Source organism: Balaenoptera physalus (genome assembly GCF_965194825.1).
Source record: "Balaenoptera physalus genome assembly, chromosome: 16".
Taxonomy (NCBI): Eukaryota; Metazoa; Chordata; class Mammalia; order Artiodactyla; family Balaenopteridae; genus Balaenoptera; species Balaenoptera physalus.
The window spans coordinates 23,895,417-23,918,151 of record NC_138898.1 but is presented as its reverse complement, the minus strand read 5'-3'; the positions used below and the strand labels follow the sequence as shown (position 1 = coordinate 23,918,151).

At 48.0% G+C, this 22,735-nt stretch overlaps 1 protein-coding gene across 9 annotated transcripts in view; it reads left to right on the top strand.

Annotated features, from left to right (window-relative positions):
• The window catches only part of CEP250 (centrosomal protein 250), a 48,791-nt gene that overhangs the window by 15,859 nt on the left and 10,197 nt on the right, over positions 1-22,735 (top strand). For 4 of the 9 annotated variants that reach the window (XM_082430013.1, XM_082430014.1, XM_082430016.1 and 1 more), the window contains 19 exons: positions 184-291; positions 807-968; positions 1,509-1,687; positions 1,994-2,176; positions 3,968-4,112; positions 4,964-5,110; positions 5,804-6,034; positions 6,882-7,075; positions 7,299-7,426; positions 7,612-7,781; positions 13,413-13,580; positions 13,984-14,118; positions 15,399-15,542; positions 16,173-16,306; positions 17,231-17,369; positions 18,317-18,659; positions 19,552-19,673; positions 21,011-21,131; positions 22,175-22,296. In XM_082430013.1, the coding sequence (XP_082286139.1) occupies positions 184-291; positions 807-968; positions 1,509-1,687; positions 1,994-2,176; positions 3,968-4,112; positions 4,964-5,110; positions 5,804-6,034; positions 6,882-7,075; positions 7,299-7,426; positions 7,612-7,781; positions 13,413-13,580; positions 13,984-14,118; positions 15,399-15,542; positions 16,173-16,306; positions 17,231-17,369; positions 18,317-18,659; positions 19,552-19,673; positions 21,011-21,131; positions 22,175-22,296 (3,075 nt within the window). Of the gene's footprint in view, positions 1-183; positions 292-610; positions 723-806; positions 969-1,508; positions 1,688-1,993; positions 2,177-3,967; positions 4,113-4,963; positions 5,111-5,615; positions 5,681-5,800; positions 6,035-6,881; positions 7,076-7,298; positions 7,427-7,611; positions 7,782-13,412; positions 13,581-13,983; positions 14,119-15,398; positions 15,543-16,172; positions 16,307-17,230; positions 17,370-18,316; positions 18,660-19,551; positions 19,674-21,010; positions 21,132-22,174; positions 22,297-22,735 lie in introns of those variants that run through there. The other 5 variants (XM_082430015.1, XM_082430018.1, XM_082430019.1 and 2 more) reach the window with 5 other exon arrangements.

Below are 22,735 nucleotides of genomic sequence, written 5' to 3'. Positions count from 1 at the left end.
ATTCTTAATCACCACATCACATTGTCTTCAGAATCCTGGGACAGTGTTAGCATACACATGTGGTCAGGGGAAAAGTGGGGTTGACAGAATAGAGAGAATGAGACTCTGGTTAATTTGGGGCCTGGAATGATAAATTCTCTTCTGAGAGTTTGGCTCATAGGCTCTATTTGGTTCCCTGTCCAGGAGGCAAATCACGCAGAATTAATGGAACACGAGGCATCTCTAAGTAGGAATGCCCAAGAGGAGAAGCTGTCTTTACAGCAAATGATCAAGGACATAACCCAGGTACTGGTAAGCCTCCGGTTCACAGTAACTGGTCCAGCCTCACCCTCCCCAGACCTCCCCGTCCTCTCAGGTGCACCTAGAGGAGTCTGGACTTAGGGTCTTGTGGGGAGGAATTGTCTGAGTATATTTGAAGACTGGAACCCTAAGGAGTAGCTAAGCTTTCGTGTGTTGGCACTGCCTGCTGAAACGCCCTCTTTCTTACTGCTAGCTGCAGTTCTCAGGCAGCGGCTGGATTCTGGCCTTTGCTACCTCAGCAACCTCTTCTTCCTTCATTTATTCCTTGAGTGTTCAAGGGGTGCTAGTCTTGTTGCTCATTCTAGGTTTGGGTGACCGAAGGGGAAGAGTTGGTTTGAGGAGTTGAAGGAACCAACCTTTTTTGCTCTTAAGATACCCTCCTCCCAGCCCCCAGGGAGAGGACCTGAGAGAGGAAACATCAGGTTTGTCCAGGCTGGCATGGTAGTCTCTCCATGGATTCTAGGCCTCGGTCAGTAGGATGGTGACCCTGCTGTGTTGGATTTCAGGCCATGGTAGAAGAAGAGGACAATATGGCCCAAGGCTCTGGTCATGAGAGCTCCTTGGAGTTGGACCCTAGTGGCTTCTCCTCCCAGTTCGATTCCCAGCAGCCAGACAAGGCTCTTTCTCTGGTGCGTTCAGTGCTGACTCAGAGACGCCAGGCTGTGCAGGTGAGAACCCCAGCACTCCTCCTCAGCCACAGGGATGGGTGTCTAAACTGACTTGGGCCCCAGGTACCCTCCTAGCCCAGACTGCCCCTTTTGCTACGTTGACCAGTCACGAGGTGTTTTGTCAGCACCCCGGAGTGCCCATTAGAATCTGTGTGTCTGCCCGGTTGTGCTCGTGGGGAGCAGGCACACTCTCCGTGCCACTGGCACGCCCCACTTTGATGCAGTCTTTACACAGCACTGTGCAAAGTGGAGCCCCAGGGGAGTGTGGGTAAGCGTTCCCCAATTCTAAGGGTCCCAGCCACGCTTACCACCCCCCACCATTTTACACTTGAAGATGATGGACTCTGACACTCTGGGAGCCACAGAACCCAGTCATCTCTGATGCTCAGTCTCCTCGACTGGTCTCTTCTCTTTTCTTAGCTTCCCTTTGTTGCACCAGCCCCCAACCCCCTTGCCCAGCCCTACCTTCAGGCTTACGACATCCCTCCTCTGCCCTGCACTCTTGTTCACCACCTCACCTCTGCTACTGTCCCTCCGCAGGACCTAAGGCAGCAGCTGTCAGGCTGCCAGGAAGCTGTGAGCTCCTTGCAGCACCAGCATCATCAGTGGGAAGAAGAGGGCGAGGCCCTGAGACAGCGGCTACAGCAGCTCACCGGGGAGCGGGACACCCTGGCAGGGCAGACTGTGGACCTGCAGGGGGAGGTGGACTCTCTCAGCAGGTGAGCGGGGGCTGTTCATCCCCCACTTCCTCCCAGGCTCAGTCCCCGCCCAGCCCATGTGTTTGGTTGGCTGACCCTGTTCTTCCCTAGACCCAGAGCTGCTCAGGGCTGCCTTGCTTTGTGTTCTGCTGGTTCCTGCTCACTCAGTTTTGGGTCTTTGTGATGATAAGAAAACGGTTTCCTGCTCAAAAGGGAAGATGAGATATTTAAAGGAAACATAAACCTCTCTCCTTTGACCCTGTACTGTCTGATTCCAGGAGGGCTTTTAGGTTCCAGGGTTTCTGCTCATGTCTGGTCTCCTTCCAGGGAGCGAGAGCTCCTGCAGAAGACCAGGGGGGAGCTGCAGCAGCAGCTGGAGGTGCTGGAGCAGGAGGCGTGGCGACTGCGGAGGACAAACATGGAGCTGCAGCTGCAGGGCGACTCTGCTCAGGGCGAGAAGGAGGAGCAGCAGGAGGAGCTGCACCTGGCCGTCCGGGAACGGCAGCGCCTGTGCGTGCTTGTGACAGCCCCTCCCCCCCCCGCCCTCCCCCCTCTTAGAAAGTGGAGTAAATCGAAGCCTGGTGTTCGGGGGGGTTCAGATTAGCTTACTGCTCCGTCCTTTGCAGAAGGATGAAAACAGAAAGTTCATCCAAGCATTGCTGAACACCCAGAAGGGCCGATGCCCCGTGGGGGGTACAGAAATAAATAAGACACAGGCTCTGATCTCAAGCAGTTTGCAGTGTAATGGGGAAGTCAGACAAGTAAACCGTGGCCAGATGAAGTCTGAGCTAAAAAAGAGCTTCAAGCTAGGTCCTCTGGGAGAATAGGAGTAACAGTTAATTATTGAAAGCTTCATGGAGAAGAGGGTAGCCGTTGAGCTGGGCCTTGACATATTTTGGTTGGTAGAGAGTGGGACAAGGGCTAAAGGAACAGATTAGCAAAGAAAATGAGTCAGGAACGTTCATGGCATGTTCAGAGGAGGCCGGGCTGGCCAAAGGGTAGGACTGATCCTGGGAAGTAATGGGAAATGAGCTGGTCAAGGAAGGGAATTCCAGAGTAAAGGGACCCAGCTCATTTGTAAATTCCCCGATACGATGTCATAGAAAAAGCAAGGACTTTAGAGCTGGGCAGAAGCTTGCTTTAAATTATGGCTCTGCCACTTGGACAGATTATTTGTAAAATGGGGCTGATAATATTTCCCTTGAAGGGTCTTTGGGGAGATTAAAGCAGTGTTTTGCAAAATGCCAGCACAGAGCCTGGCATATGGTAGGTCTTCAGTACCTGGTAGCAGGGGCTGTATCTTCTTTTTTTTTTTTTTTTTTTTTTTTAATGAGCAGAGGTTTGTGTTTTTTTTTTTAATTAATTAATTTATTTTATTTTTGGCTGCATCATGTCTTAGTTGCGGCATGCGGGATCTTCATTGCAGCATGCGGGATCTTTTGTTGTGGCGCCCGGGCTTCTCTCTAGTTGTGGTGTGCGGGTTTTCTCCCTCCAGTTGTGGCACACAGGCTCCAGAGCACGTGGGCTCTATAGTTTGTGGCACGCGGGCTCTCTAGGTGAGGCACGCAGGCTCAGTAGTTGTGGCGCGTGGGTTTAGTTGACCCACGGCATGTGGGATCTTAGTTCCCTGACCAGGGATCGAACCCGTGTCCCCTGCATTAGAAGGTGGATTCTTTACCACTGGACCACCAGGAAAGTCCCTGTGTCTTCTTCATCTTTGATGCATCCCCTCCTCACCGGTTCCCTAGCTCCTTCTGCCTAATAGGCACGAATAATGGAATCTTGAATGACTGCTCTAAGGATCATGACTTGCACAAGGAGTGGTCTCCCCTGTACTAAGGAAAAGGAGAGACAATCCACAAAGATAGTTTTATGTTTTTAAATTTAATTTGTGTGACTCGATAATACACTTATTAATATTTACATGATTCAGAAGTCAAAACTATTTTAAAAGGTATGCAAAGAGAAAGTACTACTTCCCTCTGCTTCATTCATCCCATATTCCTTCCTCCTGTTTGTAACCATTTAAATTAATTTCTTATTAATATGTCTAGTGCTGCTTTAAGCAATATATGCATATATCCTTATTTCCCCCAATTTCTTGCATAAAAGATAGTGCACCACATATACTGTTCTGCGCCTTGCTTTTTTCATGTTATGTGTCTTGGAGACCTCTCCTTATCAGTTTTTAGAGACCGCCTTCATTCTTTTGTATTGCAAAAGCAATTACATTCCAGTTATCTTTTGGGGTGTGGCCACTCCCTGAGATTTCCTCTAGCCCCCTTCTGTTTCCCATCTTAGTCAGGAGACGCTGGCGGGCCTGGAAGCCAAACAGTCAGAGTCACTCAGTGAACTGATCACCCTTCGGGAAGCCCTGGAGTCCAGTCGCCTGGAAGGGGAGTTGCTGAGACAAGAGCAGACAGAAGTGACCGCCGCACTGGCGAGGGTGCGTGGGCCTCCCCCTCGCTGGCTGGGTGGGGCGGGCGGCTTGGAAAGTTGTGTCTCCAGGAAAAAGGCACGCAGCCTGCCTCCTCCTTCATCCTGCAAGTCATGGCCCTTCCTGTTTCTTGCCTCAATGCCTAGTTTCTGCTTTTGGGTTCTGTCCCTCCAAACAGACTCTCTGTACTGGAATTAGAATGGTTTTCTAAAGTGTAAATCTGGTCATGTCAGTCTCCTTCCTAAAACCATTCATTGGCTTCCCAGCTCCTTGGTACCACATTCAAAGCCCTCTGCCACCTGCCCCGAACTGTTTCTAGCCTCCTCTTCACTCCAGATCCCTGTCCTAACGCCTCATATACCTTCATTCCTGCCACATAGCACTAATTGCATTCTCAGTTTTACCCGTTCTTTTGTGATTTTAATACTTTGTATGTACTTTTCCCTTTGCCTGGACTGCTTCTTTCCTCCCCTTTTAACCGCAAACTGTTCCTCATCTCTCAATACCCAACTTAACTGTCGACTCTTCTACCAAGCATGTTTGATTCTTTCAAATTGAATTAATGCTTTCTTTGAGTTCCCAGAGCACTTGGTGCTTACATTGGCTATGGTGTCATCACAGTTGTAGTTGTTTATACATCCTGATGTCTGTGCCTCTGTAATGTGAGTTCCTCTCTTACTCTTCAACGAATGAATGGGTAAGTGAATGAATAAATGAAGGGAAAAGTTGTTCAGGATGTAAGGGAAGGAATGAAGTGTTAACTGCTCTCTGTACAAGGAAAGCAGCAGATGTTGGGGATGTGAGCTGTTCACTGTTGCAGGAAAACTGGAAAATGAAACTCTTTAACTCTCTGCTTTTAGGCAGAACAGTCTATTGTGGAGCTGTCGAGTTCTGAGAACAGCCTGAAGGCTGAGGTAGCTGATCTTCGGGCTGCAGCTGTCAAACTCAGTGCCTTAAATGAGGCTTTGGCCTTAGATAAAGTTGGGCTGAACCAGCAGCTTCTCCAGGTGAGCAAAGATTTCTCTGATCCACAGGGTAGGGCTGGGCCCCGACCGAGGGCAAGGGAGAGACAGACAAAGCTGATGCCTGTAACAAGGAACAGTTCTTAAATGGATCAGCCCAAGACAGATCAGCTCCCAAACGTAGTCCTGGAATGAGCAAAAGGAACATTTATAGTGCAAAGGAAAGCAAAGATTACAAGGCCCGGGCTCAGCCATTAAAAATAGACGCCTCCCACATCTACAGCAGAACTACCTTTGGGCTTTAGGGTAAAATCATCAGGGCTAGGCCTTCCTGTGGAAGGAAGACTGGGTTTTAATCCTGTTGTATGAGATAACAGCAATCACAGAAAAGGATCTGTTGAAGAGCCCAAGTCTCAGAATTTTCTCTAGAGGTTACAAATTTAACACATCTCTTCACTACCCCATTCCCTTGAGCCCCAGAAATGTTGTACGTTCCCTTATTCTGAACTCTTTAAGAGCAGGATTTTGCCTTTTTTCTCTCTGTCCCCAGCATCAACCCATCTAGTACCTGGAGTAAAGACCCCAGACCAAATGTGTGCATAGTCCTCCTCTCTCGTAAGCACTCCTGTGTTCATCTGTGGAGAACAGATTCATATCTCACTTGGAGTTCTGTCTCAGCACTTCATCTCTAAACCGTAACCCTTTGTCTTTGATGTCCTTCCCTTTTTTGGCCAGTAGTTAGAACAGGAGAACCAGTCTGTGTGCGGCAGGATGGAAGCAGCAGAGCAGGCAAGAAACACTTTGCAGGTGGGCCTGACAGAGGCCGAGAGGAACAGGGAAGCCCTGTGGGAAAAGAACACCCACCTGGAGGCTCAGCTGCAGAAAGCGGAGGAGACCAGGGCTGAGCTGCAGGCAGATCTCAGGGAAATGCAAGACGAGAAGGAAGAAATTCAAGAGAAGCTAAGCGAGGTGAGAAGACAAAACTGCTACCGTCCCATTAAGGATGCTCACTGTACATGCTCATTGTACTTACATGCTCACTGTAAAAAATGAAAACACTACAGAAATGATTCAGGAAGGGAAAATCTCACTTCCTAGAAATGACCAGTGTTACTGGTTTAGAGTATGTCTTCCAGTTTTTTTAAAAGAATTCCTAGAGGAATCCTTCACTGATTCTCCATTGCTTCTCATCCATCAGTTTGAATTAGATGCCTCTCCTGTGTTTTCTGATAATACATCGTGTTTATTCAACCACCACACCCTTCATACTATATTATAATTATCTGTTTTTATGTGTCTCCACCATTAGACCAAAAGCCCCTTGAAGGCCAGACTATGTCTTACTTGTTTTTATAACTCCAGCTTTTAGTCCAGTGTGTAACACATAGCAAGGGGCTCAGTGAGTTGTTTCTGAACCAGTGCCCCAACTCAAAGGTCATCTTTCTTCTCTACCAAGCTTCTCATTGCCCTAGTAATTATACATAATCTCCCTTCTCAGAGCCTTTTTCTCAGGGCACTGATCACTTTCTTCCTGGTATTATGTGTGTGTCTTACCTCTCCTTAAGACTAAAAGCTCCTTAGAGGTAGATCTCTTGCTGCCGTAGTACAGGGTATTGCTCAAAGGAGAGCATGTTTCCTGGGCTGGGACTCTGTGGGTTGATCAGGGGAATAGATAAATGGTACTTGGTGTGAGTGGGCAGTGCTCAAGGCTCACAGAGCTGGGTCCAGAATCTGAGCAGCCCATGGCCCTCATCTGGTGATAGCAGCCCTGGGGGGATCCTGCCTCGCTCTTTGTCCCATCAGTTCTTCCCCTCAGGCACATCACCAGCAGGAGGCAGCCTTAGCTCAGGTGGAGCAGCTGCATCAGGAGGCAAAGCGACAGGAAGAGGCGCTTGCCCGGGAAGTCCAGGAGAAGGAGGCTCTAGCGCGGGAAAAGGCGGCTCTCGAGGTGCGGCTGCAGGCTGTGGAGCGGGACCGGCAGGACCTCTCTGAACAACTGCTGGGGCTCAGGTAGGGTCCAGACCCGGTTCTGCCAAGGGCAGAGAGAGCTTTGCAAGGCAAGGGGGAGCCAACCTAAGTTCCTTGCCCAAAGTATATGGGGCCTAAATGAGTTATGAATTTGTAATTGCCCCCCCCGCCCCCAAATTCTCTCGGTGACCAGTAGTTAGAACCCAGTTCCTCTTAAGGAAGGGGCTTGATGGGTAAGAACTCTCCCGATTCCTGAACCTGACAGCTCAGCCAAGGAGCTACTGGAGAGCAGTCTGTTTGAGGCCCAGCAACAAAATTCTCTGATAGAGGTCACCAAGGGGCAGCTGGAGGTCCAGATCCAAACCGTCACTCAAGCCAAGGAAGTAATCCAAGGTGAGAACCCAACTGGGATGGGCACACTTCATTCCACAGGGATGTTGAAAGCTAGGAAGACAGTGGGAAGCTATTAGAGCCAGGCCCAGGGCCTCTGAGATGGGAGTTCCTCATGAGGTCTGGGGAGAGGGGTGAAAGATGGAGGGCAGAGGCTCAGAGACAAGACCCTGTCCCTGGCATCTTAGGGGAAGTGAGGTGCCTGCAGCTGGAACTGGACACTGAACGGAGCCGGGCAGAGCAGGCACGGGATGCGGCAGCCAGACAGCTGGCCCAGGCTGAGCAAGAGGAGCAGGCTGCCCTGCAGCAGCTGAAGTCAGCCCATGAGGAGGAGGTGAACCGGCTCCAGGAGAAATGGGTAGGTGGTAGTTGCGGCTGGGGGATGGGAGGGACAGACAGCAGCAGACATTCCTGCTTATAAAAGTGAAACCTGAACAGGACTAGCCTGGTTGGTCACCATAGTGCAAAATGCAGCTTCTAGCTAGTAAATGAGTTAATATATGGAAAACACTAATAATAGTTCCTGGTATACAGTAAGCTCTATGTTTGTGTTAGGTGTTATTGTTGTTGTTGTTTCTGTATGTATAGAGACTTAAGAGTGGATCCTGGGATTTAGGATTGATAAACTGGCCCCAGGGTGTAAAGGGAGCAGAGGAATGCCTTGGACCTATTATTGCCCAATTCAGAACTGTGTTTCTTTTGTCTTTTAATTATTTAATTTAGTCCATTTGCTTTTATTGTGATTATAGGCATATTTGGATTTATTTCCACCATCTTATGCTATTTGTCTTGCCTTTTTACACCTTTTGGGGAGGGGAATTCACCTTTCTTAACTTCTTTTAGAGGGTTATATTGGATTATTAAATTGTATTCTTTTCTCACCTCTTTTCTTCTCTCTACTACTTTGGATGATACGTACTCTATTTTTTATTCTTTTAGTTCTTTAATATTTTAAAATACATACTTAATAAAATCTCAGGTTAATCAGTATATTTACCCTTTCCCTGAATGACACAAGGACCAGAGAACATTTTACCTGCATTCACTCCTCCCAACCTATCAACTGTATTAGTCATTGTGTTTAGTTATTACTAGTTGTTAACTCCATACATTATGTTTTGATTATTTTATACAGTCAATAATTGTTTAGATACACTGAAAATTTTACGAGGTTTTTTTTGCTCACCATTTCTCCTTGCGTGTCAGGCTTTCTATTTGTTTTCCTTGAAGTGGAATTTCCTTTGGTGAGGGTATGTTGATAGTTAATTGTCTGAAAATGTCTATTTTACTTTTATTGTTTTTTATAGCTTTTTCCTTTTTTTAATTTTATTTTTTTATTGAAGTATAGTTGATTTACAATGTTGTGTTAGTTTCAGGTGTACAGCAAAGTGATTCAGTTATACATATATATTATGTCTATTGTTTTTGCAGATTCTTTTCCCTTATAGGTTGTTACAAACTATTGAGTATAGTTCCCTGTGCTATATAATAGGTCTTTGTTTGTTATCTATTTTATATATAGTAGGTGTATATGTTAATCCCAAACTCCTAATTTATCCCTCCCACTTTTATTCTTGAAAGATAGTTTCACTGGGTATAAAATTCAGGTATAAATTCTAAGGTAACAGTTATTTCCTGTCAGCACACTGATTATTCCATTGTTGGTATTGAGAAGCCTCTAATTAGTTGTATGTTAGAACTTGGTGTAACCTTCAGGTATCTTAACTTTCTCTCTTACATTTTCCATGTGTACTTTTTCTACACTGTATTCTGGGTGATGTTTTTTCAGATCCCTCTTCTATTCACTAATTTCCCTTTTCAACTGTGTCTAATCTGCTTTATAGTCTATTCACCAAGTTTTAAATTTTATTTATTAAATATTTTATTTCTCAACATTCTGTTTGGTTATTTTTTCAAATCTTCTTGGTCATTTTTTAGTGTCTTTTCCCTAATTTATAGTTGCAGTCCCCTCTTTTATTCTTTAAACACGTGAGACATACTTTTATGCTGTCTAATAATTCCAACACCTAAAATCTTTTTGGATCTCTGTTATATGTTGTTTCCCTTGGCTCTCACTGATGACCTTGGTCCCTGTGTGTTTTGTGATTCCTAACTCTGAACTCATGTTCTCTGGAAATTTTTCTGTGGGAATCCTTTTAGGCCTGAGGCAAAGGAGATTTTCCTCAGAGATTTGCTTTTGCTTCTCTGAGGAAGCTGAAGGACTAGCATCCCAGGACCACCTTAAAGTACAGTTTCTGTTTAAAATTTTTGGGCCACATTCAGGCCCTGAACCCGCATGAAGACCAGCTTATGGTTATGAATTCTCAAGTGATATATATATATATACATATATAACCCTTTGTGAAGGTTAAAACAAACAAATTTTCTTGCTATTCCCTTCTGTACAGTGTTTTGTTTTCTCTCTCCCCCAGTTTTTCTCTCTCCCTTTTTCTTCCCCTTTTCTCCCTCTCTCAGGTTTATCCATTTACTGAGGACTGTAGCCCAGGGATGGGTGGGTGTTTTTCTGAAGAGCCACACTGGGCCTTGCAGACCATACAGTCTCTGTCACACTCACTCTTCTCTGCCGCTCTAGTGCAAAAGCAGCTGTAAATGACATGTATGTAAATGAGCATGGCTGTGTTCCAATAAAACTTTATGTATGGACACTGAAACTGAATTTCCTATAATTTTCACATGTTACAAAGTCTTATTCTTCTTTTGACTTCTTATCAACCATTAAAAACATAAAAACCATTCTTAGATCACGGGGCCAGGTTTGGCCCACATACCATAGTTTCCTGACCCCAGATAGCCCTTTGGAGGTCAAGCCTTATGTGGGAATCTCCTGTCAGGCTCCCCACCCTTTGTTTTCTGTTTTCTTTGCCCACATAGCCAGAAAATGAATTTCAAGGTTATTAGGTATAGTAAATACCTCCAGTGGAAAGCCTGTTCTGTGCTCATTTACCTCTTTAAATCACAAGTCTTGCTTTGATTTTGGCTCCAATGAAATTTTCATTATTTTCCTGCTGGCTCAGTGATACATTAAAATAAATACTTAATAGTTAAATTGGCATTTTTTTTTGTTTGTTAGTTTGTTTTGCCCTTTTACAGGTGGAGGGTTCAGAGAGCTTGTTTGTCAGATTTCTGGAAATGGAAGTTGACTTGTGCCTTGTGTGTATTTGTGATTTGATGGTTATAACAAGGCAGACTTGTTGGCAAGATGGTAGCCAGAAGTTTGCCTCTTTTTAGAATTATGTGCCTAGATTATAGTAGGTACTTCAAAATATTTATTGAATGACCAGTGTCCAGAGGCAGTTCAGTTTCCCAGCAAGAATCAGGCATACCACCCACCAAAAACCCTACAAGTAAAAGAAGCTATAAAACTTCTGAATGATGTGTTACCACCTGATGTAGACTTGGTATCCATGTAGACTAACCATCTCTTGGCCACACCTGAATCATGGAAAAGTCTCTCCATCTTTTCTTTTCTTCTCAGTCAGATAATCCCTCTGACTTCTGATTGTCTGACTTTATGATCTCCCTACTGTTTGAAAGGGTTGAAAGCCCTCATAACTCTTGAGAGTCTGTTAGTTTTTTGTTTTTTGGCCACGCCACACAGCATGCAGGATCCTAGTTCCCTGACCAGGGATTGAACCCAGGCCCTTGGCGGAGTCCTAACCACTGGACCGCCAGGAAATTCCCAGAGAGTCTGTTAGTTTTAACAGTGCCTGCCTTGTCCTGGAATCCTACCAATTAGAAAAACTCTTAGGGGTTATATTCTCCATTCTTCCATCTAGTGTGTGAATCCCCTTTAATAGCAGTGATAGTGGATACTTACTTACTGAGCACTTTCCCATGCCAGGTACCATGCTGAATGCTAGTCACGTTATTTCAGATAGCCTACACAACCACCTAGTGAGGAAACTGAGACTTAGAGAAGTCACTCAGGGTTACCTGGCTGAGAAGTGGTAGAGCAGGGATTAACCATTTCTTAGCATTTATGCTATGTCCACTTCTACAATATCCCTTCCAAGGGTTGCTTAGCTTCTGTTGTATTCCATCCATTGGAATGCCCATTTATTTTTAGATAGATCTAGTTATCAGAAAATTATTCCTTAAGTTGAGCCAAAATCTATTACCTGAAACAAATCAGCCTTAGACTTGCTTGAAACACCTCACCAACATGGTTGCTTTCCTCTAGACATGATACACGTCACTCATGAACCAGTGTGCAGAGTATTCTGATCCACAAACTAGGCAGCAACGCTTGACTGCTACTTCCTGGACATCACAGAATTAGCTCTTCTGGTAGCCATAACTCACTTCTAACTCATATTGAGCAAATAGGTCAGTTTTGTTTTGTTTTTTTTAACACTTAACTACTATTAAATTCATCTTTCCCATATTCTTACAGTTGGCTTTTTGAACCAGAGTGTATGATTTGATATTCATAGCTGTTCTATAACTGTGGTATTATAGATGACTGTTCTTAAGCATCTTAATAGTCCAGTAGCTGAAATGTGATTCATTCAAGCAATGCTGAGTTCTTACTGTCTGCCAGGCACGATGCTGGGCGTTGAGGATACAGCAGAGAGCAAAGTAGACATGGTTCTCCTGATGGAGCTTCAAGTCTTGGGGGAAGATAGGTATTAAATAAATTAATACATAAATGAGTAACTGATGATGGAAGTTCTATGAAGAAAAAGAACTGGGTGATAGAAGAAGAAGAACAAAGGGGGACCATTTTGAGCATATGGTCTGGGAAGGCATCTATGAGGAAGTGTCATTTAAGCCATGAGTGACGGTGGGGTGGGAAGAGCAGTCCAAGTAGAAGGAAAGCATGAGTCAAGGCCTTAAGGAATGGAGGTGTGTGGTATCCTCCAGGACCTGAAAGGAGGCCAGTGCCGCCAGAGTGTAGCGAGTGAGGGGAGAGTGCACAAGACGATGTTGGAAAGGGGTGAAACACTAGAGGCCTTCCCGCTAAACGTGGATAACTACAGACTTACAGACATTTTAAAGGCAAGGTGATGAAGATGATGATAGCTATTGTCTACTGAATGCTTTCTGGGTGCTCAGCACCACTTAAAGCTCTTTACACGACTTCACTCGTGAGAACAACCCTAGGAGGACCCTGTTGTTATCCTCATTTGTTAAAAAATTTTTTTAATTTTATTATTATTTTTTACACATGATTTATTTATTTATTTAGGCCACACCGTGCCGCTTGTGGGATCTTAGTTCCCGGACCAGGGACCAAACCTGCGCCCTCAGCAGTGAAAACGCAGAGTTCTAACCACTGGATCGCCAGGGAATTCCCTGTCCCCGTTTTTATAGATGAGGAAACTGAGGCACAGAGATGCGATAGAAATGAACTGAGGTCACACTAGTAGTACTGGGGTAAAGACTGTAACCTAGGCAGCCTGGCTCCAGTGCCCTTCACCACCACCCTGAGATCCTAATAGAGGGGCTGGATTCGTCTAGGAGATCAGGGAAGGTGTCGGTCACTGATGGACCTCTGGGAGGACCAGGATGCCCCATCCTAACGCTCTTGTATCGTATAGGAGACAGGCTCGGCCTGGCTTTCTGGGAGGCTAACCCTGTCACCCTGAGCAGGGAAGGGGGGACAGCAGAGAGCAAGTTCGCCACCTCAGTTCGCTGTTACAACCACCAACCATGATGTGCTTGCTTTAAAATAACAGATATTTGTAGCTTATATGAGGGACAGTTGCACTTTAGAAAACACTTTTCCATGTATTATATCATTTGATTTTTTTTTTTGTAATAAATCTCATTTGATCCTCATAAAATTTGGCGAGATGGGCAAGGCAGGATGATTAGCCTCACCTCGCAGATGAGGAAGCAGGCTTGTCACGTGAGGCACCGAGGTCACACAGCTGGTGAGCAGTAGGCTTCTTGCCCTAACCCGGTTCTCCTTCTGCCTCCTCTCCTCACCCCCTCGGCTCTAACGGTGCTTCCTTCGTACGACCAGGAGAGAGAGCGCTCCTGGCACCAGCAGGAACTGGACAAGGCTCTGGAGAGCCTGGAGAGGGAGAAAATGGAGCTGGAAACGAGGCTGAGGGAACAGCAGGCAGAAACGGAGGCCATGCGGACACAGAGGGCAGAAGAACAGGCCGAGGCCGAGAGCGCCCTGTGCCAGGTGGGCAGCTGGGAGGCTGGGCTGCACGTCCACCCTGTGATCCCCCTACCTTGGACCACTTCCTTTCCCACTCCCGAGGGTGGTGCTGCAGGGGCTTCCAGAAGAGGATGTAGCTTCCCGCTCTGCTCCCCATGAGCAGGTTATTGGTACCGTTAGCTGCACGGCCGGCGGTATGTCCTGCTTCCTGAGGGAGGGCTCGTTTACCACATCCTGTCAGCTTGCAAACCAGCAGCAATCTTCGTACTTCCTGGCTCTCAGTCAGTGGGTCCAGACCTTCCTTCGCCCTCAGCGCCCACCCCATTTGCTAGAAGAGCCCTAGAGCAGCTGGCGTGTGCTTGTGGCCTAGTGGGTGAGCATGGTGACCCCTAACCCGGCAAGCCCTCACCCTCCTGCCCCTCCACAGATGCAGCTTGAAACAGAGAAGGAGAGGGTGTCCCTCCTGGAGACACTGCTGCAGACCCAGAAGGAGCTGGCAGATGCCAGCCAACAACTGGAGCGGCTGAGGCAGGACATGAAGGTTCAGAAGTTAAAGGAGCAGGTATGGAGGGTGGTTCTGGGCAAGGAAGAAGAGGCAGCAATGATTTATTCATTCACATTGACCTGCTCTTTGGCACTTCTTTGCACCGGGTCCTGGCTAGGTGCTGACATTTGACCCACAGAAAGGTGTGGCACAACGGTGAACATGACAGTCATGGAGTTCTAGTGGCAAAGCAGACACAAAATAAGTGAGATAATTACAGGTTGTGATAAGGGCTGTAAAGGAAATAAATAAGATGATGTAATTGAGAGTGATTCAAAGGAGGCCTCTTTGGACAAGGTGGTCATGGAGGGCCTCACTGAGAAAATGACATTTGAGCTGAGCCATCAAGGTGGAAGAGTCAGACCCATAGAACAATAAGGATGAACCTTGAAAGCATTATGCTAAGTGAAAGAAGCCAGTTACAAGAAGCCGCACAGTGTATGATTCCACTTGTAGGAAATATCCAAAACAGGCAAATCTACACAGACAGAAAGTAGATGAGTAGTTGGGAGTGAGGATGGGGGATGGGAAGGGTACAGGATTTCTTTCTGGAGGTGATGAAAATGGTAAAAAATGAGCATGGTGACAGTTGCACAACTCTGTGAATATACTAAAACCATTGAATTGTATGCTTTAAATGAGTAAATTGTAGGGTATGTGAACTGAATCTCAATAAAATCATTAAAAGGGAAAGAAAAGAAGCCAGCCACTTGAAGAACAGTTTAGGCAGAGGAAATAGCTATCATAAGGGCCTGGGACAGGCAGAAAGGGCCTGGGACAGTTCAGGACAGACAGGAGGCAGCATGATAAGCTTGGGGGCAGGAGCCCTTTGTCAGCCGTGGTAGGACCTTGGACTTTGTTCTAAGGGCAGTGGGAACATATTGGATGGTATTTAAAAAGCAGAGTGGGACATGACTTATTACATATATATTTAAAAAATACTTCAGCTGCTGAGGGGAGAATTTTGTGTGTGTTTGTGTTTGCCTGCTTGCCTGTGGGCATGGTGGCATGAAGTGGAAGTAGGGACACCCAGCAGGAGGCTGCTGCAGTGGTCTGGGTAAGGGACCCTGGCCGAGAAAGCCTGGGTGAGCAGTGCACTTGGGGAGGGAGGAGAGGGAATAGGAGGTGAGGACTTGAGGTGACAGGGTATCATGGAAAAAATGTGGATAGCTGGGCCCTGCCTCAGCTTTTGGCAACACAAGCAAAAAACCAGTATTTATACAACACGGATTTCTGTAACATGGATTTCAAGACCCAGGAAGCTTCCTTCTACTCCCTGCTGTCTTCTCCCTTTGCAGGAGACCACTGGGATGCTGCAGACCCAGCTCCAGGAGGCGCAGCGGGAGCTGGAGCAGGCAGCCCAGCAGCACAGAGACAGCCTTGCTGCCCTCCAGGAAGAGGGCGGCACCCTGCTGCAGGATAAGATAGACCTGCAGAAGCAGGTCCCTGCCCCTCTCTCCCAGCCCAGCACCCTTCCCCAGCACAGCCAGGCTCTCCCACTCCCCGTGGCAGGACGGGGGAACCTTGGCTGCCTGCGCCTGGGAGGGGGAGGGGAGCCCCAGTACCGAGTGGAAAAGTGAAGGGTGCTCAGAGCTGCGCATGTGCCTCCCCGATCCCTGGGGTAGTTAGTAACCTCTCTCAGTGGGGACCGCAGACCTCATATTTTCTTGGCAGCCCCACAGACCCAGCCTCCCCATAGATCCAGTATTTTTATACCAGATTGCTTTTCCTTCTCAAAATCCTATATCAGAGGATGTTCGGATTGTTTATTTAAAAAAAAGTACAGTCACTTGCTCATCACTTGGCCTTTGGACAGAGTTACATTCAGCCAAGGTTTTTGTTTGTGCCTGCCTCTATACAGCATATGTGAGGCTGGGGAGACAGGGGACTAGGCCGAATGGTACTGGCAGAGGGAGGTGGTTAAGAACAGCATGTAAGGGTTGGCAGAACCTCCAGAGCTTTGAAAATGGGCTGGTAACTCTGGTAAACCTTGAAGGACCCTAAAGCCCTAGGTGAGAAGCATCCTCCCACCAACCTTCCTGCCCTTGGTCCTCATGCCCTTGACTTTCCAGGTGGAGGACTTGAAGTCTCAGCTGGTTTCCAAGGAAGACTCCCAGAGGCTGGTGGACCAGGAGGTTCAGGAGAAGCTGAGAGAGGCCCAGGAGTGTAGCCGAATTCAGAAGGAGCTGGAGAGAGAGAAAGCCAGGTAGGCTAGACAGGCCATGGAGTTGGCTTTTGCCTGTCTGGATCCAGGGGTCACTGTGAGGTTGACAGTTTGCTCAGGTCACCTAACCTCTCACATCTCCAGCTCTGGGTTGTACAGGTAGCTGTGTGGAGAGGGCATGGTCGTTGTCTCCAAAGCTCATGCTTCATTCATTTAGCAGATGTTTAGAGAACACGTAGCACGCACCAGACACTATGCCAGGGGTTGCGGATATATTAAGACAATAGAATCTCTGCCTCAGTAGAATTTATAGTTTTGTGGGGAAGACGTTAATCAAATAAGCCCCAAAGGAAAGTATTGCAGATTATGTTACCTGGAGTCTGAGGAGGGAGAAATCCTTTTGTTGATGAAACTAGAGGCAGGAAGACAAGGTAGGAGACTGGTACAATTGTCCAGATTAAGAGAACCAAAGCTGAACCGAGGTAGGGTCGTAGGGAAGGGGAGGAGGGAAGGGATTTAAGGGGTGTTAGGGGAGTTGGAATCAGTTATTTGTAGTCTTAGAGTGGACTCAGGTGGGATGAGGGGAGGATGCTGTGATGTGGTCAAGACTTCTCAGGGTGAATGGAGGTGCCAGTGAGCTGGGGAACATAGTAGGGGTGACTGGTGTGAGGGGAGGTGCAGAGGGGATGGGAAGAATTGGACATGTTGAATTTGAGGTATTGTATAGATATTTCTGGAATTTGCCAGAGAAGAATAAACTGTGAAGTTGAAATGAAATATTATATGCATGAAGGACCTAGGAGCACTCAGTAGGTGCTCAGTATATGGAGGCTTTTATTGTTATACTGGAATCATTATCATCACTGTTTCTATTAATTATTAATGCTGTGTTAGAGCAGTCAGATGAGAAGGTAGTTCTTCATTCCCTGAGAGAATGGCCCAGCCCTCTGAACCCTCTCTTTTTAGCCTGACTCTGTCGCTGGCGGAAAAGGAACAGAGACTCCTTGTTTTACAAGAGGCTGACTCTGTTCGACAGCAAGAGCTGAGCTCCTTGCGCCAGGACATGCAGGAGGCCCAGGCAGGGCAGAAAGAGCTCAGCGCCCAGGTATTTCCCACCCCACTAAGAGCCCTCTTCCTTGGTAGAAACCTGCTTGTGGAGTCGGCAGGTGATTGCTCAGTCACGCTGGGACCTCAGCAGCCCCGGCTGGAGGGGGAAGCCAGGACCGGACTGGGTGGGGCTTGGGAACCTGACCCAGAGTTGAGAACGGACCCTGTGGGGAACCTGATGGCCCAGAACACAGTGCCCAGAGGGGCAGAGCTCACGCAGGCCTGGTTCAAGCCCAGCCACTGCCAAGTGTGCCTGGTCTGCCTGGCAAGACACAGCAGGGGGAACAAGTATTACTCCAGATCGGGTCAGTGGCAGCCTTTTGCTTCCAGGGACTCGGTCTGCTCACAGCAGGACCCCAGACCTTGTGCACAGAGGAAAGATGGAACCGGGAGGAGAATAATGAGGGAGTAAGAGCTAGACATAGACTGCGGCAGATGAGGACCCAGGTCTGCTTGTTAGACGGTCCTGGGTGTGACTCCCAGCTCTACAGCTTCCTGGTTGTGTGAACATCACTTTATTCAACCATAAAACAAGGATGATAATTCTTAATCATTATAGGAATATATAAAGTGTCAGGAACACAGTAAGCATTCAATAAATGGTAGCCATTATTATCGTGACTGGTCTTTTTAGGCTCAGTGTCAGCGTTTCAGGCAGATTTCTAATCATAGCAGGGAGCTGGCATAGTTGCCAGGGGGACCAGGGCCAAAGCCCATTTGCATAGGCCAGGCCCATGTGTCAGGAGTCTGTAGGTGGGCATGTAGGTCAGACCTAGGGTTACACTCATTCCAGAGCCCTCCCTTCCTGCTGGAGAGCTGAGCCTACTGAAATCCTCCCAGCCCCAGTCAAGGTTTGCACAGGGATTGAGTGGGGTCAGGCCCGGGAGGGTCTGGGGAGAGGGTATCAATTCCCTGCTCAGAGTGACCATACTTCCTCTCTGGCAGGTGGAATTACTGAAGCAGGAGGTGAAGGAAAAGGAGGCTGACTTTCTGGCCCAGGAAGCACAGCTGCTGGAGGAGCTAGAGGCAGCTCGAGTAACAGAACAGCAGCTACGAGCTTCCTTGTGGACCCAGGAAACCAAGGCAGCCCAACTACAGCTGCGACTGCGCAACACAGAGAGCCAGCTGGAGGCCCTGTCAGTGGGACAGCAGCCTGGGCACCAGGCCCAGGTCCAGCTTGCCAGCCTCTGTTCTGTCTTGCAGCAGGCCCTGGGGTCTCCTTATGAGAGTGGGCTTGAGCTGAGTGGTGGGGGAGACTCGGCTTCCTCCCTCTGGGGCCCTGAGCCAGGTGAGGCAGCCACCCAGGAACTCAGTCCTTTGGTCAAAGCCAGGCCTAGCTCCCAGGGGAGAAGGAAAGGGAATGCAGTTCCTTAGGCAATACTCATCAAGGCCAAGGCCACAGACTCTGGGATTAATTCAATCAGAGTTTGAACCCCAGCTTGGCCATTTGCTAGATGTGTGTCCTTGGGCAAGTCACCTCTCCTCTTTGAATTTGATTTTCTCAACTATAAAATGAGGGTGTTAAAAGTACTTACCGGGACTTCCCTGGTGGCGCAGTGGTTAAGAATCCACCTGCCAATGCAGGGGACACGGGTTCGATCCCTGGTCCAGGAAGATCCCACATGCCGCGGAGCGACTAAGCCCGTGTGCCACAACTACTGAGCCTGTGCTCTGGAGCCTGCGAGCCACAACTACTGAGCCCATGTGCCACAACTACTGAAGCCCACGCGCCTAGAGCCCGTGCTCTGCAACAAGAGAAGCCACCACAATGAGAAGCCCGCACACTGCAACGAAGAGCAGCCCCCTCCATCCGCAACTAGAGAAAGCCCGAGCGCAGCAACGAAGACCCAACGCAGCCAAAAATGAATAAATTAATTTTTTTTAGAAAAAAGTACTTACCTCTTGGGATATTTTTAAGGAGTTAATGAGATGACAAATAAAATCGTTCACACAGTTCCTGGCACTTATTAAATGCCTAACAAATGATAGCTAGCATTTTCTAGTGCACATCACAGTGCCTGGCACGTAGGTATGCAGACAGGGCATGATGAACAAACTGCTGAGAAGGGGTTCTTTGAGGAGAAGAGGGATGGCTGGGAAGGTCAAGGCCAGGTCTGGGAGGTATGGCTGTTTCTTTTCATAGTGCAGCCAGGTCAGGAGGTGTTTCCTCATTTTTTCAGACCAGAATGGAGCTAGGATCCTCTTTAAGAGATGGCCCCTCCAGACGGCTCTCTCAGCTGAGGCGGTGGCATCTGCCCTCCAGAAGCTTCACCAAGACCTGTGGAAGACGCAGCGGGCCCGGGTATGTGTCTCTGTTCTCCTTCCTCAGGCTCTTCACCTACGCCGAAAAAGACTTGTGAAGCACTTTGACCTGTTTTATTTATGACGTAAAGTTGGGATGAGTTCCACCTCTATCACTTACTACCCGGCAACTGTGAATGAAGCATTTGGCTTCCTGGGCCTTGGTTTCACTAGTAAAGTAGGGCAAATCGTGCCTGCCTCACAGGGCTGTGAGGAATAAATGAGTGAGGGACTCGAGTGAGCCCTGTAAACCGTGATACTCTGTATAGATCTGTGATACTGTTTTGCATCATTTTCCTCTCAGCCATGAATTGTTCTTGGTGCCAAGACCTCCAAAAAAAACCTGACAAATTGGGGATCACTGAGATTTGAGGTTGCCGTTTATAGGAACATTCTAGGCCTAAGACTGAACTAAATGTCCCCCAAATTCCACCTCACAGTGAACCCCTCAGTCAGTAAAAATTGAGTGTCACCTATATGCCAGCCACTCTGAGCTGGGGATACAAAAAGGAGAAAGACCTGGTCTCTGCCCTCAAGAAGGCTTGTGACAGGGCTGAGCAACCAGACTGCATCCTAAGATAAAGCAGAACTGATAGAAGTAATTGGATCAATAACAGATGTAAATGATAATAATAGGAGGAAGGGACAATTGGGAAGGTCAGAAGGAGGGAAGCAGTGACCTTTGAGCTAAGCTTTGAAGTAGGAGTTTGGGGAGAGGAGAGGTGACCCTGGGCTAAGACTTCAGCAGGAGTTCTGTTTCAAAGACAGACAAGTCAGGGCTTCCCCGGTGGCGCAGTGGTTGAGAATCTGCCTGCCAATGCAGGGGACCCGGGTTTGGGCCCTGGTCTGGGAAGATCCCACATGCCGCGGAGCAACTGGGCCCGTGAGCCACAATTGCTGAGCCTGCGCGTCTGGAGCCTGTGCTCCGCAACAAGAGAGGCCGCGATAATGAGAGGCCCGCGCACCGCGATGAAGAGTGGCCCCCCACTTGCCACAACTGGAGAAAGCCCTCGCACAGAAGCGAAGACCCAACACAGCCATAAATAAATAAATTAAATAAATAAATAACCCCCCCCAAAAAAAAAAGTTAAAAAAAAAAAAAAAAAAAGACAAGTCAGAAGGGGAACCTAGGCTCCAGCCAGTTGGAGCAGACAGAGCCTGTCATTCCTTCCAGGAGCCAAATGCACATGAGTTCAGAGGTAAATAACCCAGCAATCTGAGAGTAGGTCCATGATGGCAGACCCTGACAGAGGCTGAGGGAAGAGAGGGCTCGGGCCCTGGACTGGGGCGGCTTTGTGGAAGATGAGGAACTTGAGTTCCACACCCTTTCTTTCCCAGGATGATCTGAGGGATCAGGCCCGGAAGCTGGAACAGCGTCTCACTGATACAGAGGCTGAGAAGAACCAGATCCACACAGAGTTGCAGGCTCTGCAGAGACAGCTCTCCCAGAACCAGGAAGGTGAGAAGCTTAAGGCAGGGGTGGGTTTGGGGGAGAAGAAAGAGGAAAGGCAGGAAGCCCAGAGGGGTGGGATCAGGCCTGGGAGCCACTCCTTACTGCTTACCCACAACTGTGAGATTTACCTAGAGACGTCTCCAAAGGGGCGATGACCCCTGTGAAGTATTTTTTGTACTTTGCTTGGCCTTTGAGAGCCGTCCTGGAAGAAGGGATTAGGAGGAACAGATTTGGTGAACTGAGGGACGTTGCTAGCTAGGCTTCTGTTTTTTCTGTGAAGATTTAAAAACTGGCAACCTAAGGTCAGGTCTGTAAGAACACTGTAAAATTCTATGTCTTTCATCACTTATCAGTGTTACGTATTTCATCTCCAACTGTGTTCTCAAATGATTAACCTTTGACAGCAGAAGGATTATGGGCTTGTTTGGGAGATAGGAAGAGGGGGGAATCTGGGGGGAAACTATCTGTGCCACAGCCAAGGGCTAGGAAGGGTGGTGACTACTAGGAAAGGAAAGGAGAGGGGAGGGTCTTGCGACTCAAGGCTCAACTGTAGAAGGGAAGAAGACAACGTGGGGAGTGGGTCTGGGTCTTAAAAGCATCCCGAACGGCTCCCTGAGAGCCACACGTATACAGTTGGGTTCCGGTGCATTTTGCAGAAATGGAGGGCACCCAGCAGAGCAACCCTGGTCTCTAGGAACCTCTGCAAAATCATAGAATTAGGGACTGGAAAGGACCTCCAACATCATCTAGCTCAACCCTGTCTGTCTGAATCCAAGGTTGAGAATCTGTGTGATCGGGATGGGAAGTGTTGGGATGATTGTCAGGCACTGCTGGAGCTGGGCAGCAGATGCAGACACGAGTCTGGAAGCAGCAGGGAGCCTAGACAGACAGGAGCAGCTGGCAGACGGGTGATGCCTCTGTGAAACTGGATGTAATTCTCTCCTTCTCGGCCTTTTCCTCCTTTGATTCTATTCCCCATCTTCCATCTGCCTCTACATCCCTCTTTTCCTCCAATCATGGTTCTTCCTCCACTACCTCTCTTCCCAAAGAGAAATCCAAGTGGGAAGGAAAACAGAACTCCCTAGAGTCTGAGCTGACGGAGCTACGTGAAACTGTGACATCCTTCCAGAGTCGCCTACGGCAAGCAGAGCTCCAGGGAATAGAAGCCCAGGTAAGGTGTTTCTCGTTTTGGGGAGGGGTTGCTTCAGGAGTAGTCCCTCAGGGCCCAGGATGGAGCCCATCCTGGCCCACGGTCGTACCCCATCCATATGTAGTGCCCGGCTTCCTTCAGCAGTGTCTCTGTTTCTCTGGCTCTCCCCACATCCCTGAGGGCCATCGTTAAGACCCTAGTGAATCCTCCTTTAATTACTTTTTCTGAATTGAGGTTGAGATTTTAGTCCCTTGCCCTGAAGGACTAGCGTCTGGGATGACTCATTTGCACCAGGTTTTCCCCGCTGAGCATAGCAGAGCCCGGGGGTGTGGTAGGGATGTTCTTGTACAGGATCAGCCTAAGTGGAACACCCAGTTCCTTTTGCCCAAATCCTTGGCAATGCTGGTGCCACAGAGGAAGGAAAGGAAGGGCCGGTGTTGGAGTGACAGTTTCAGGGAAG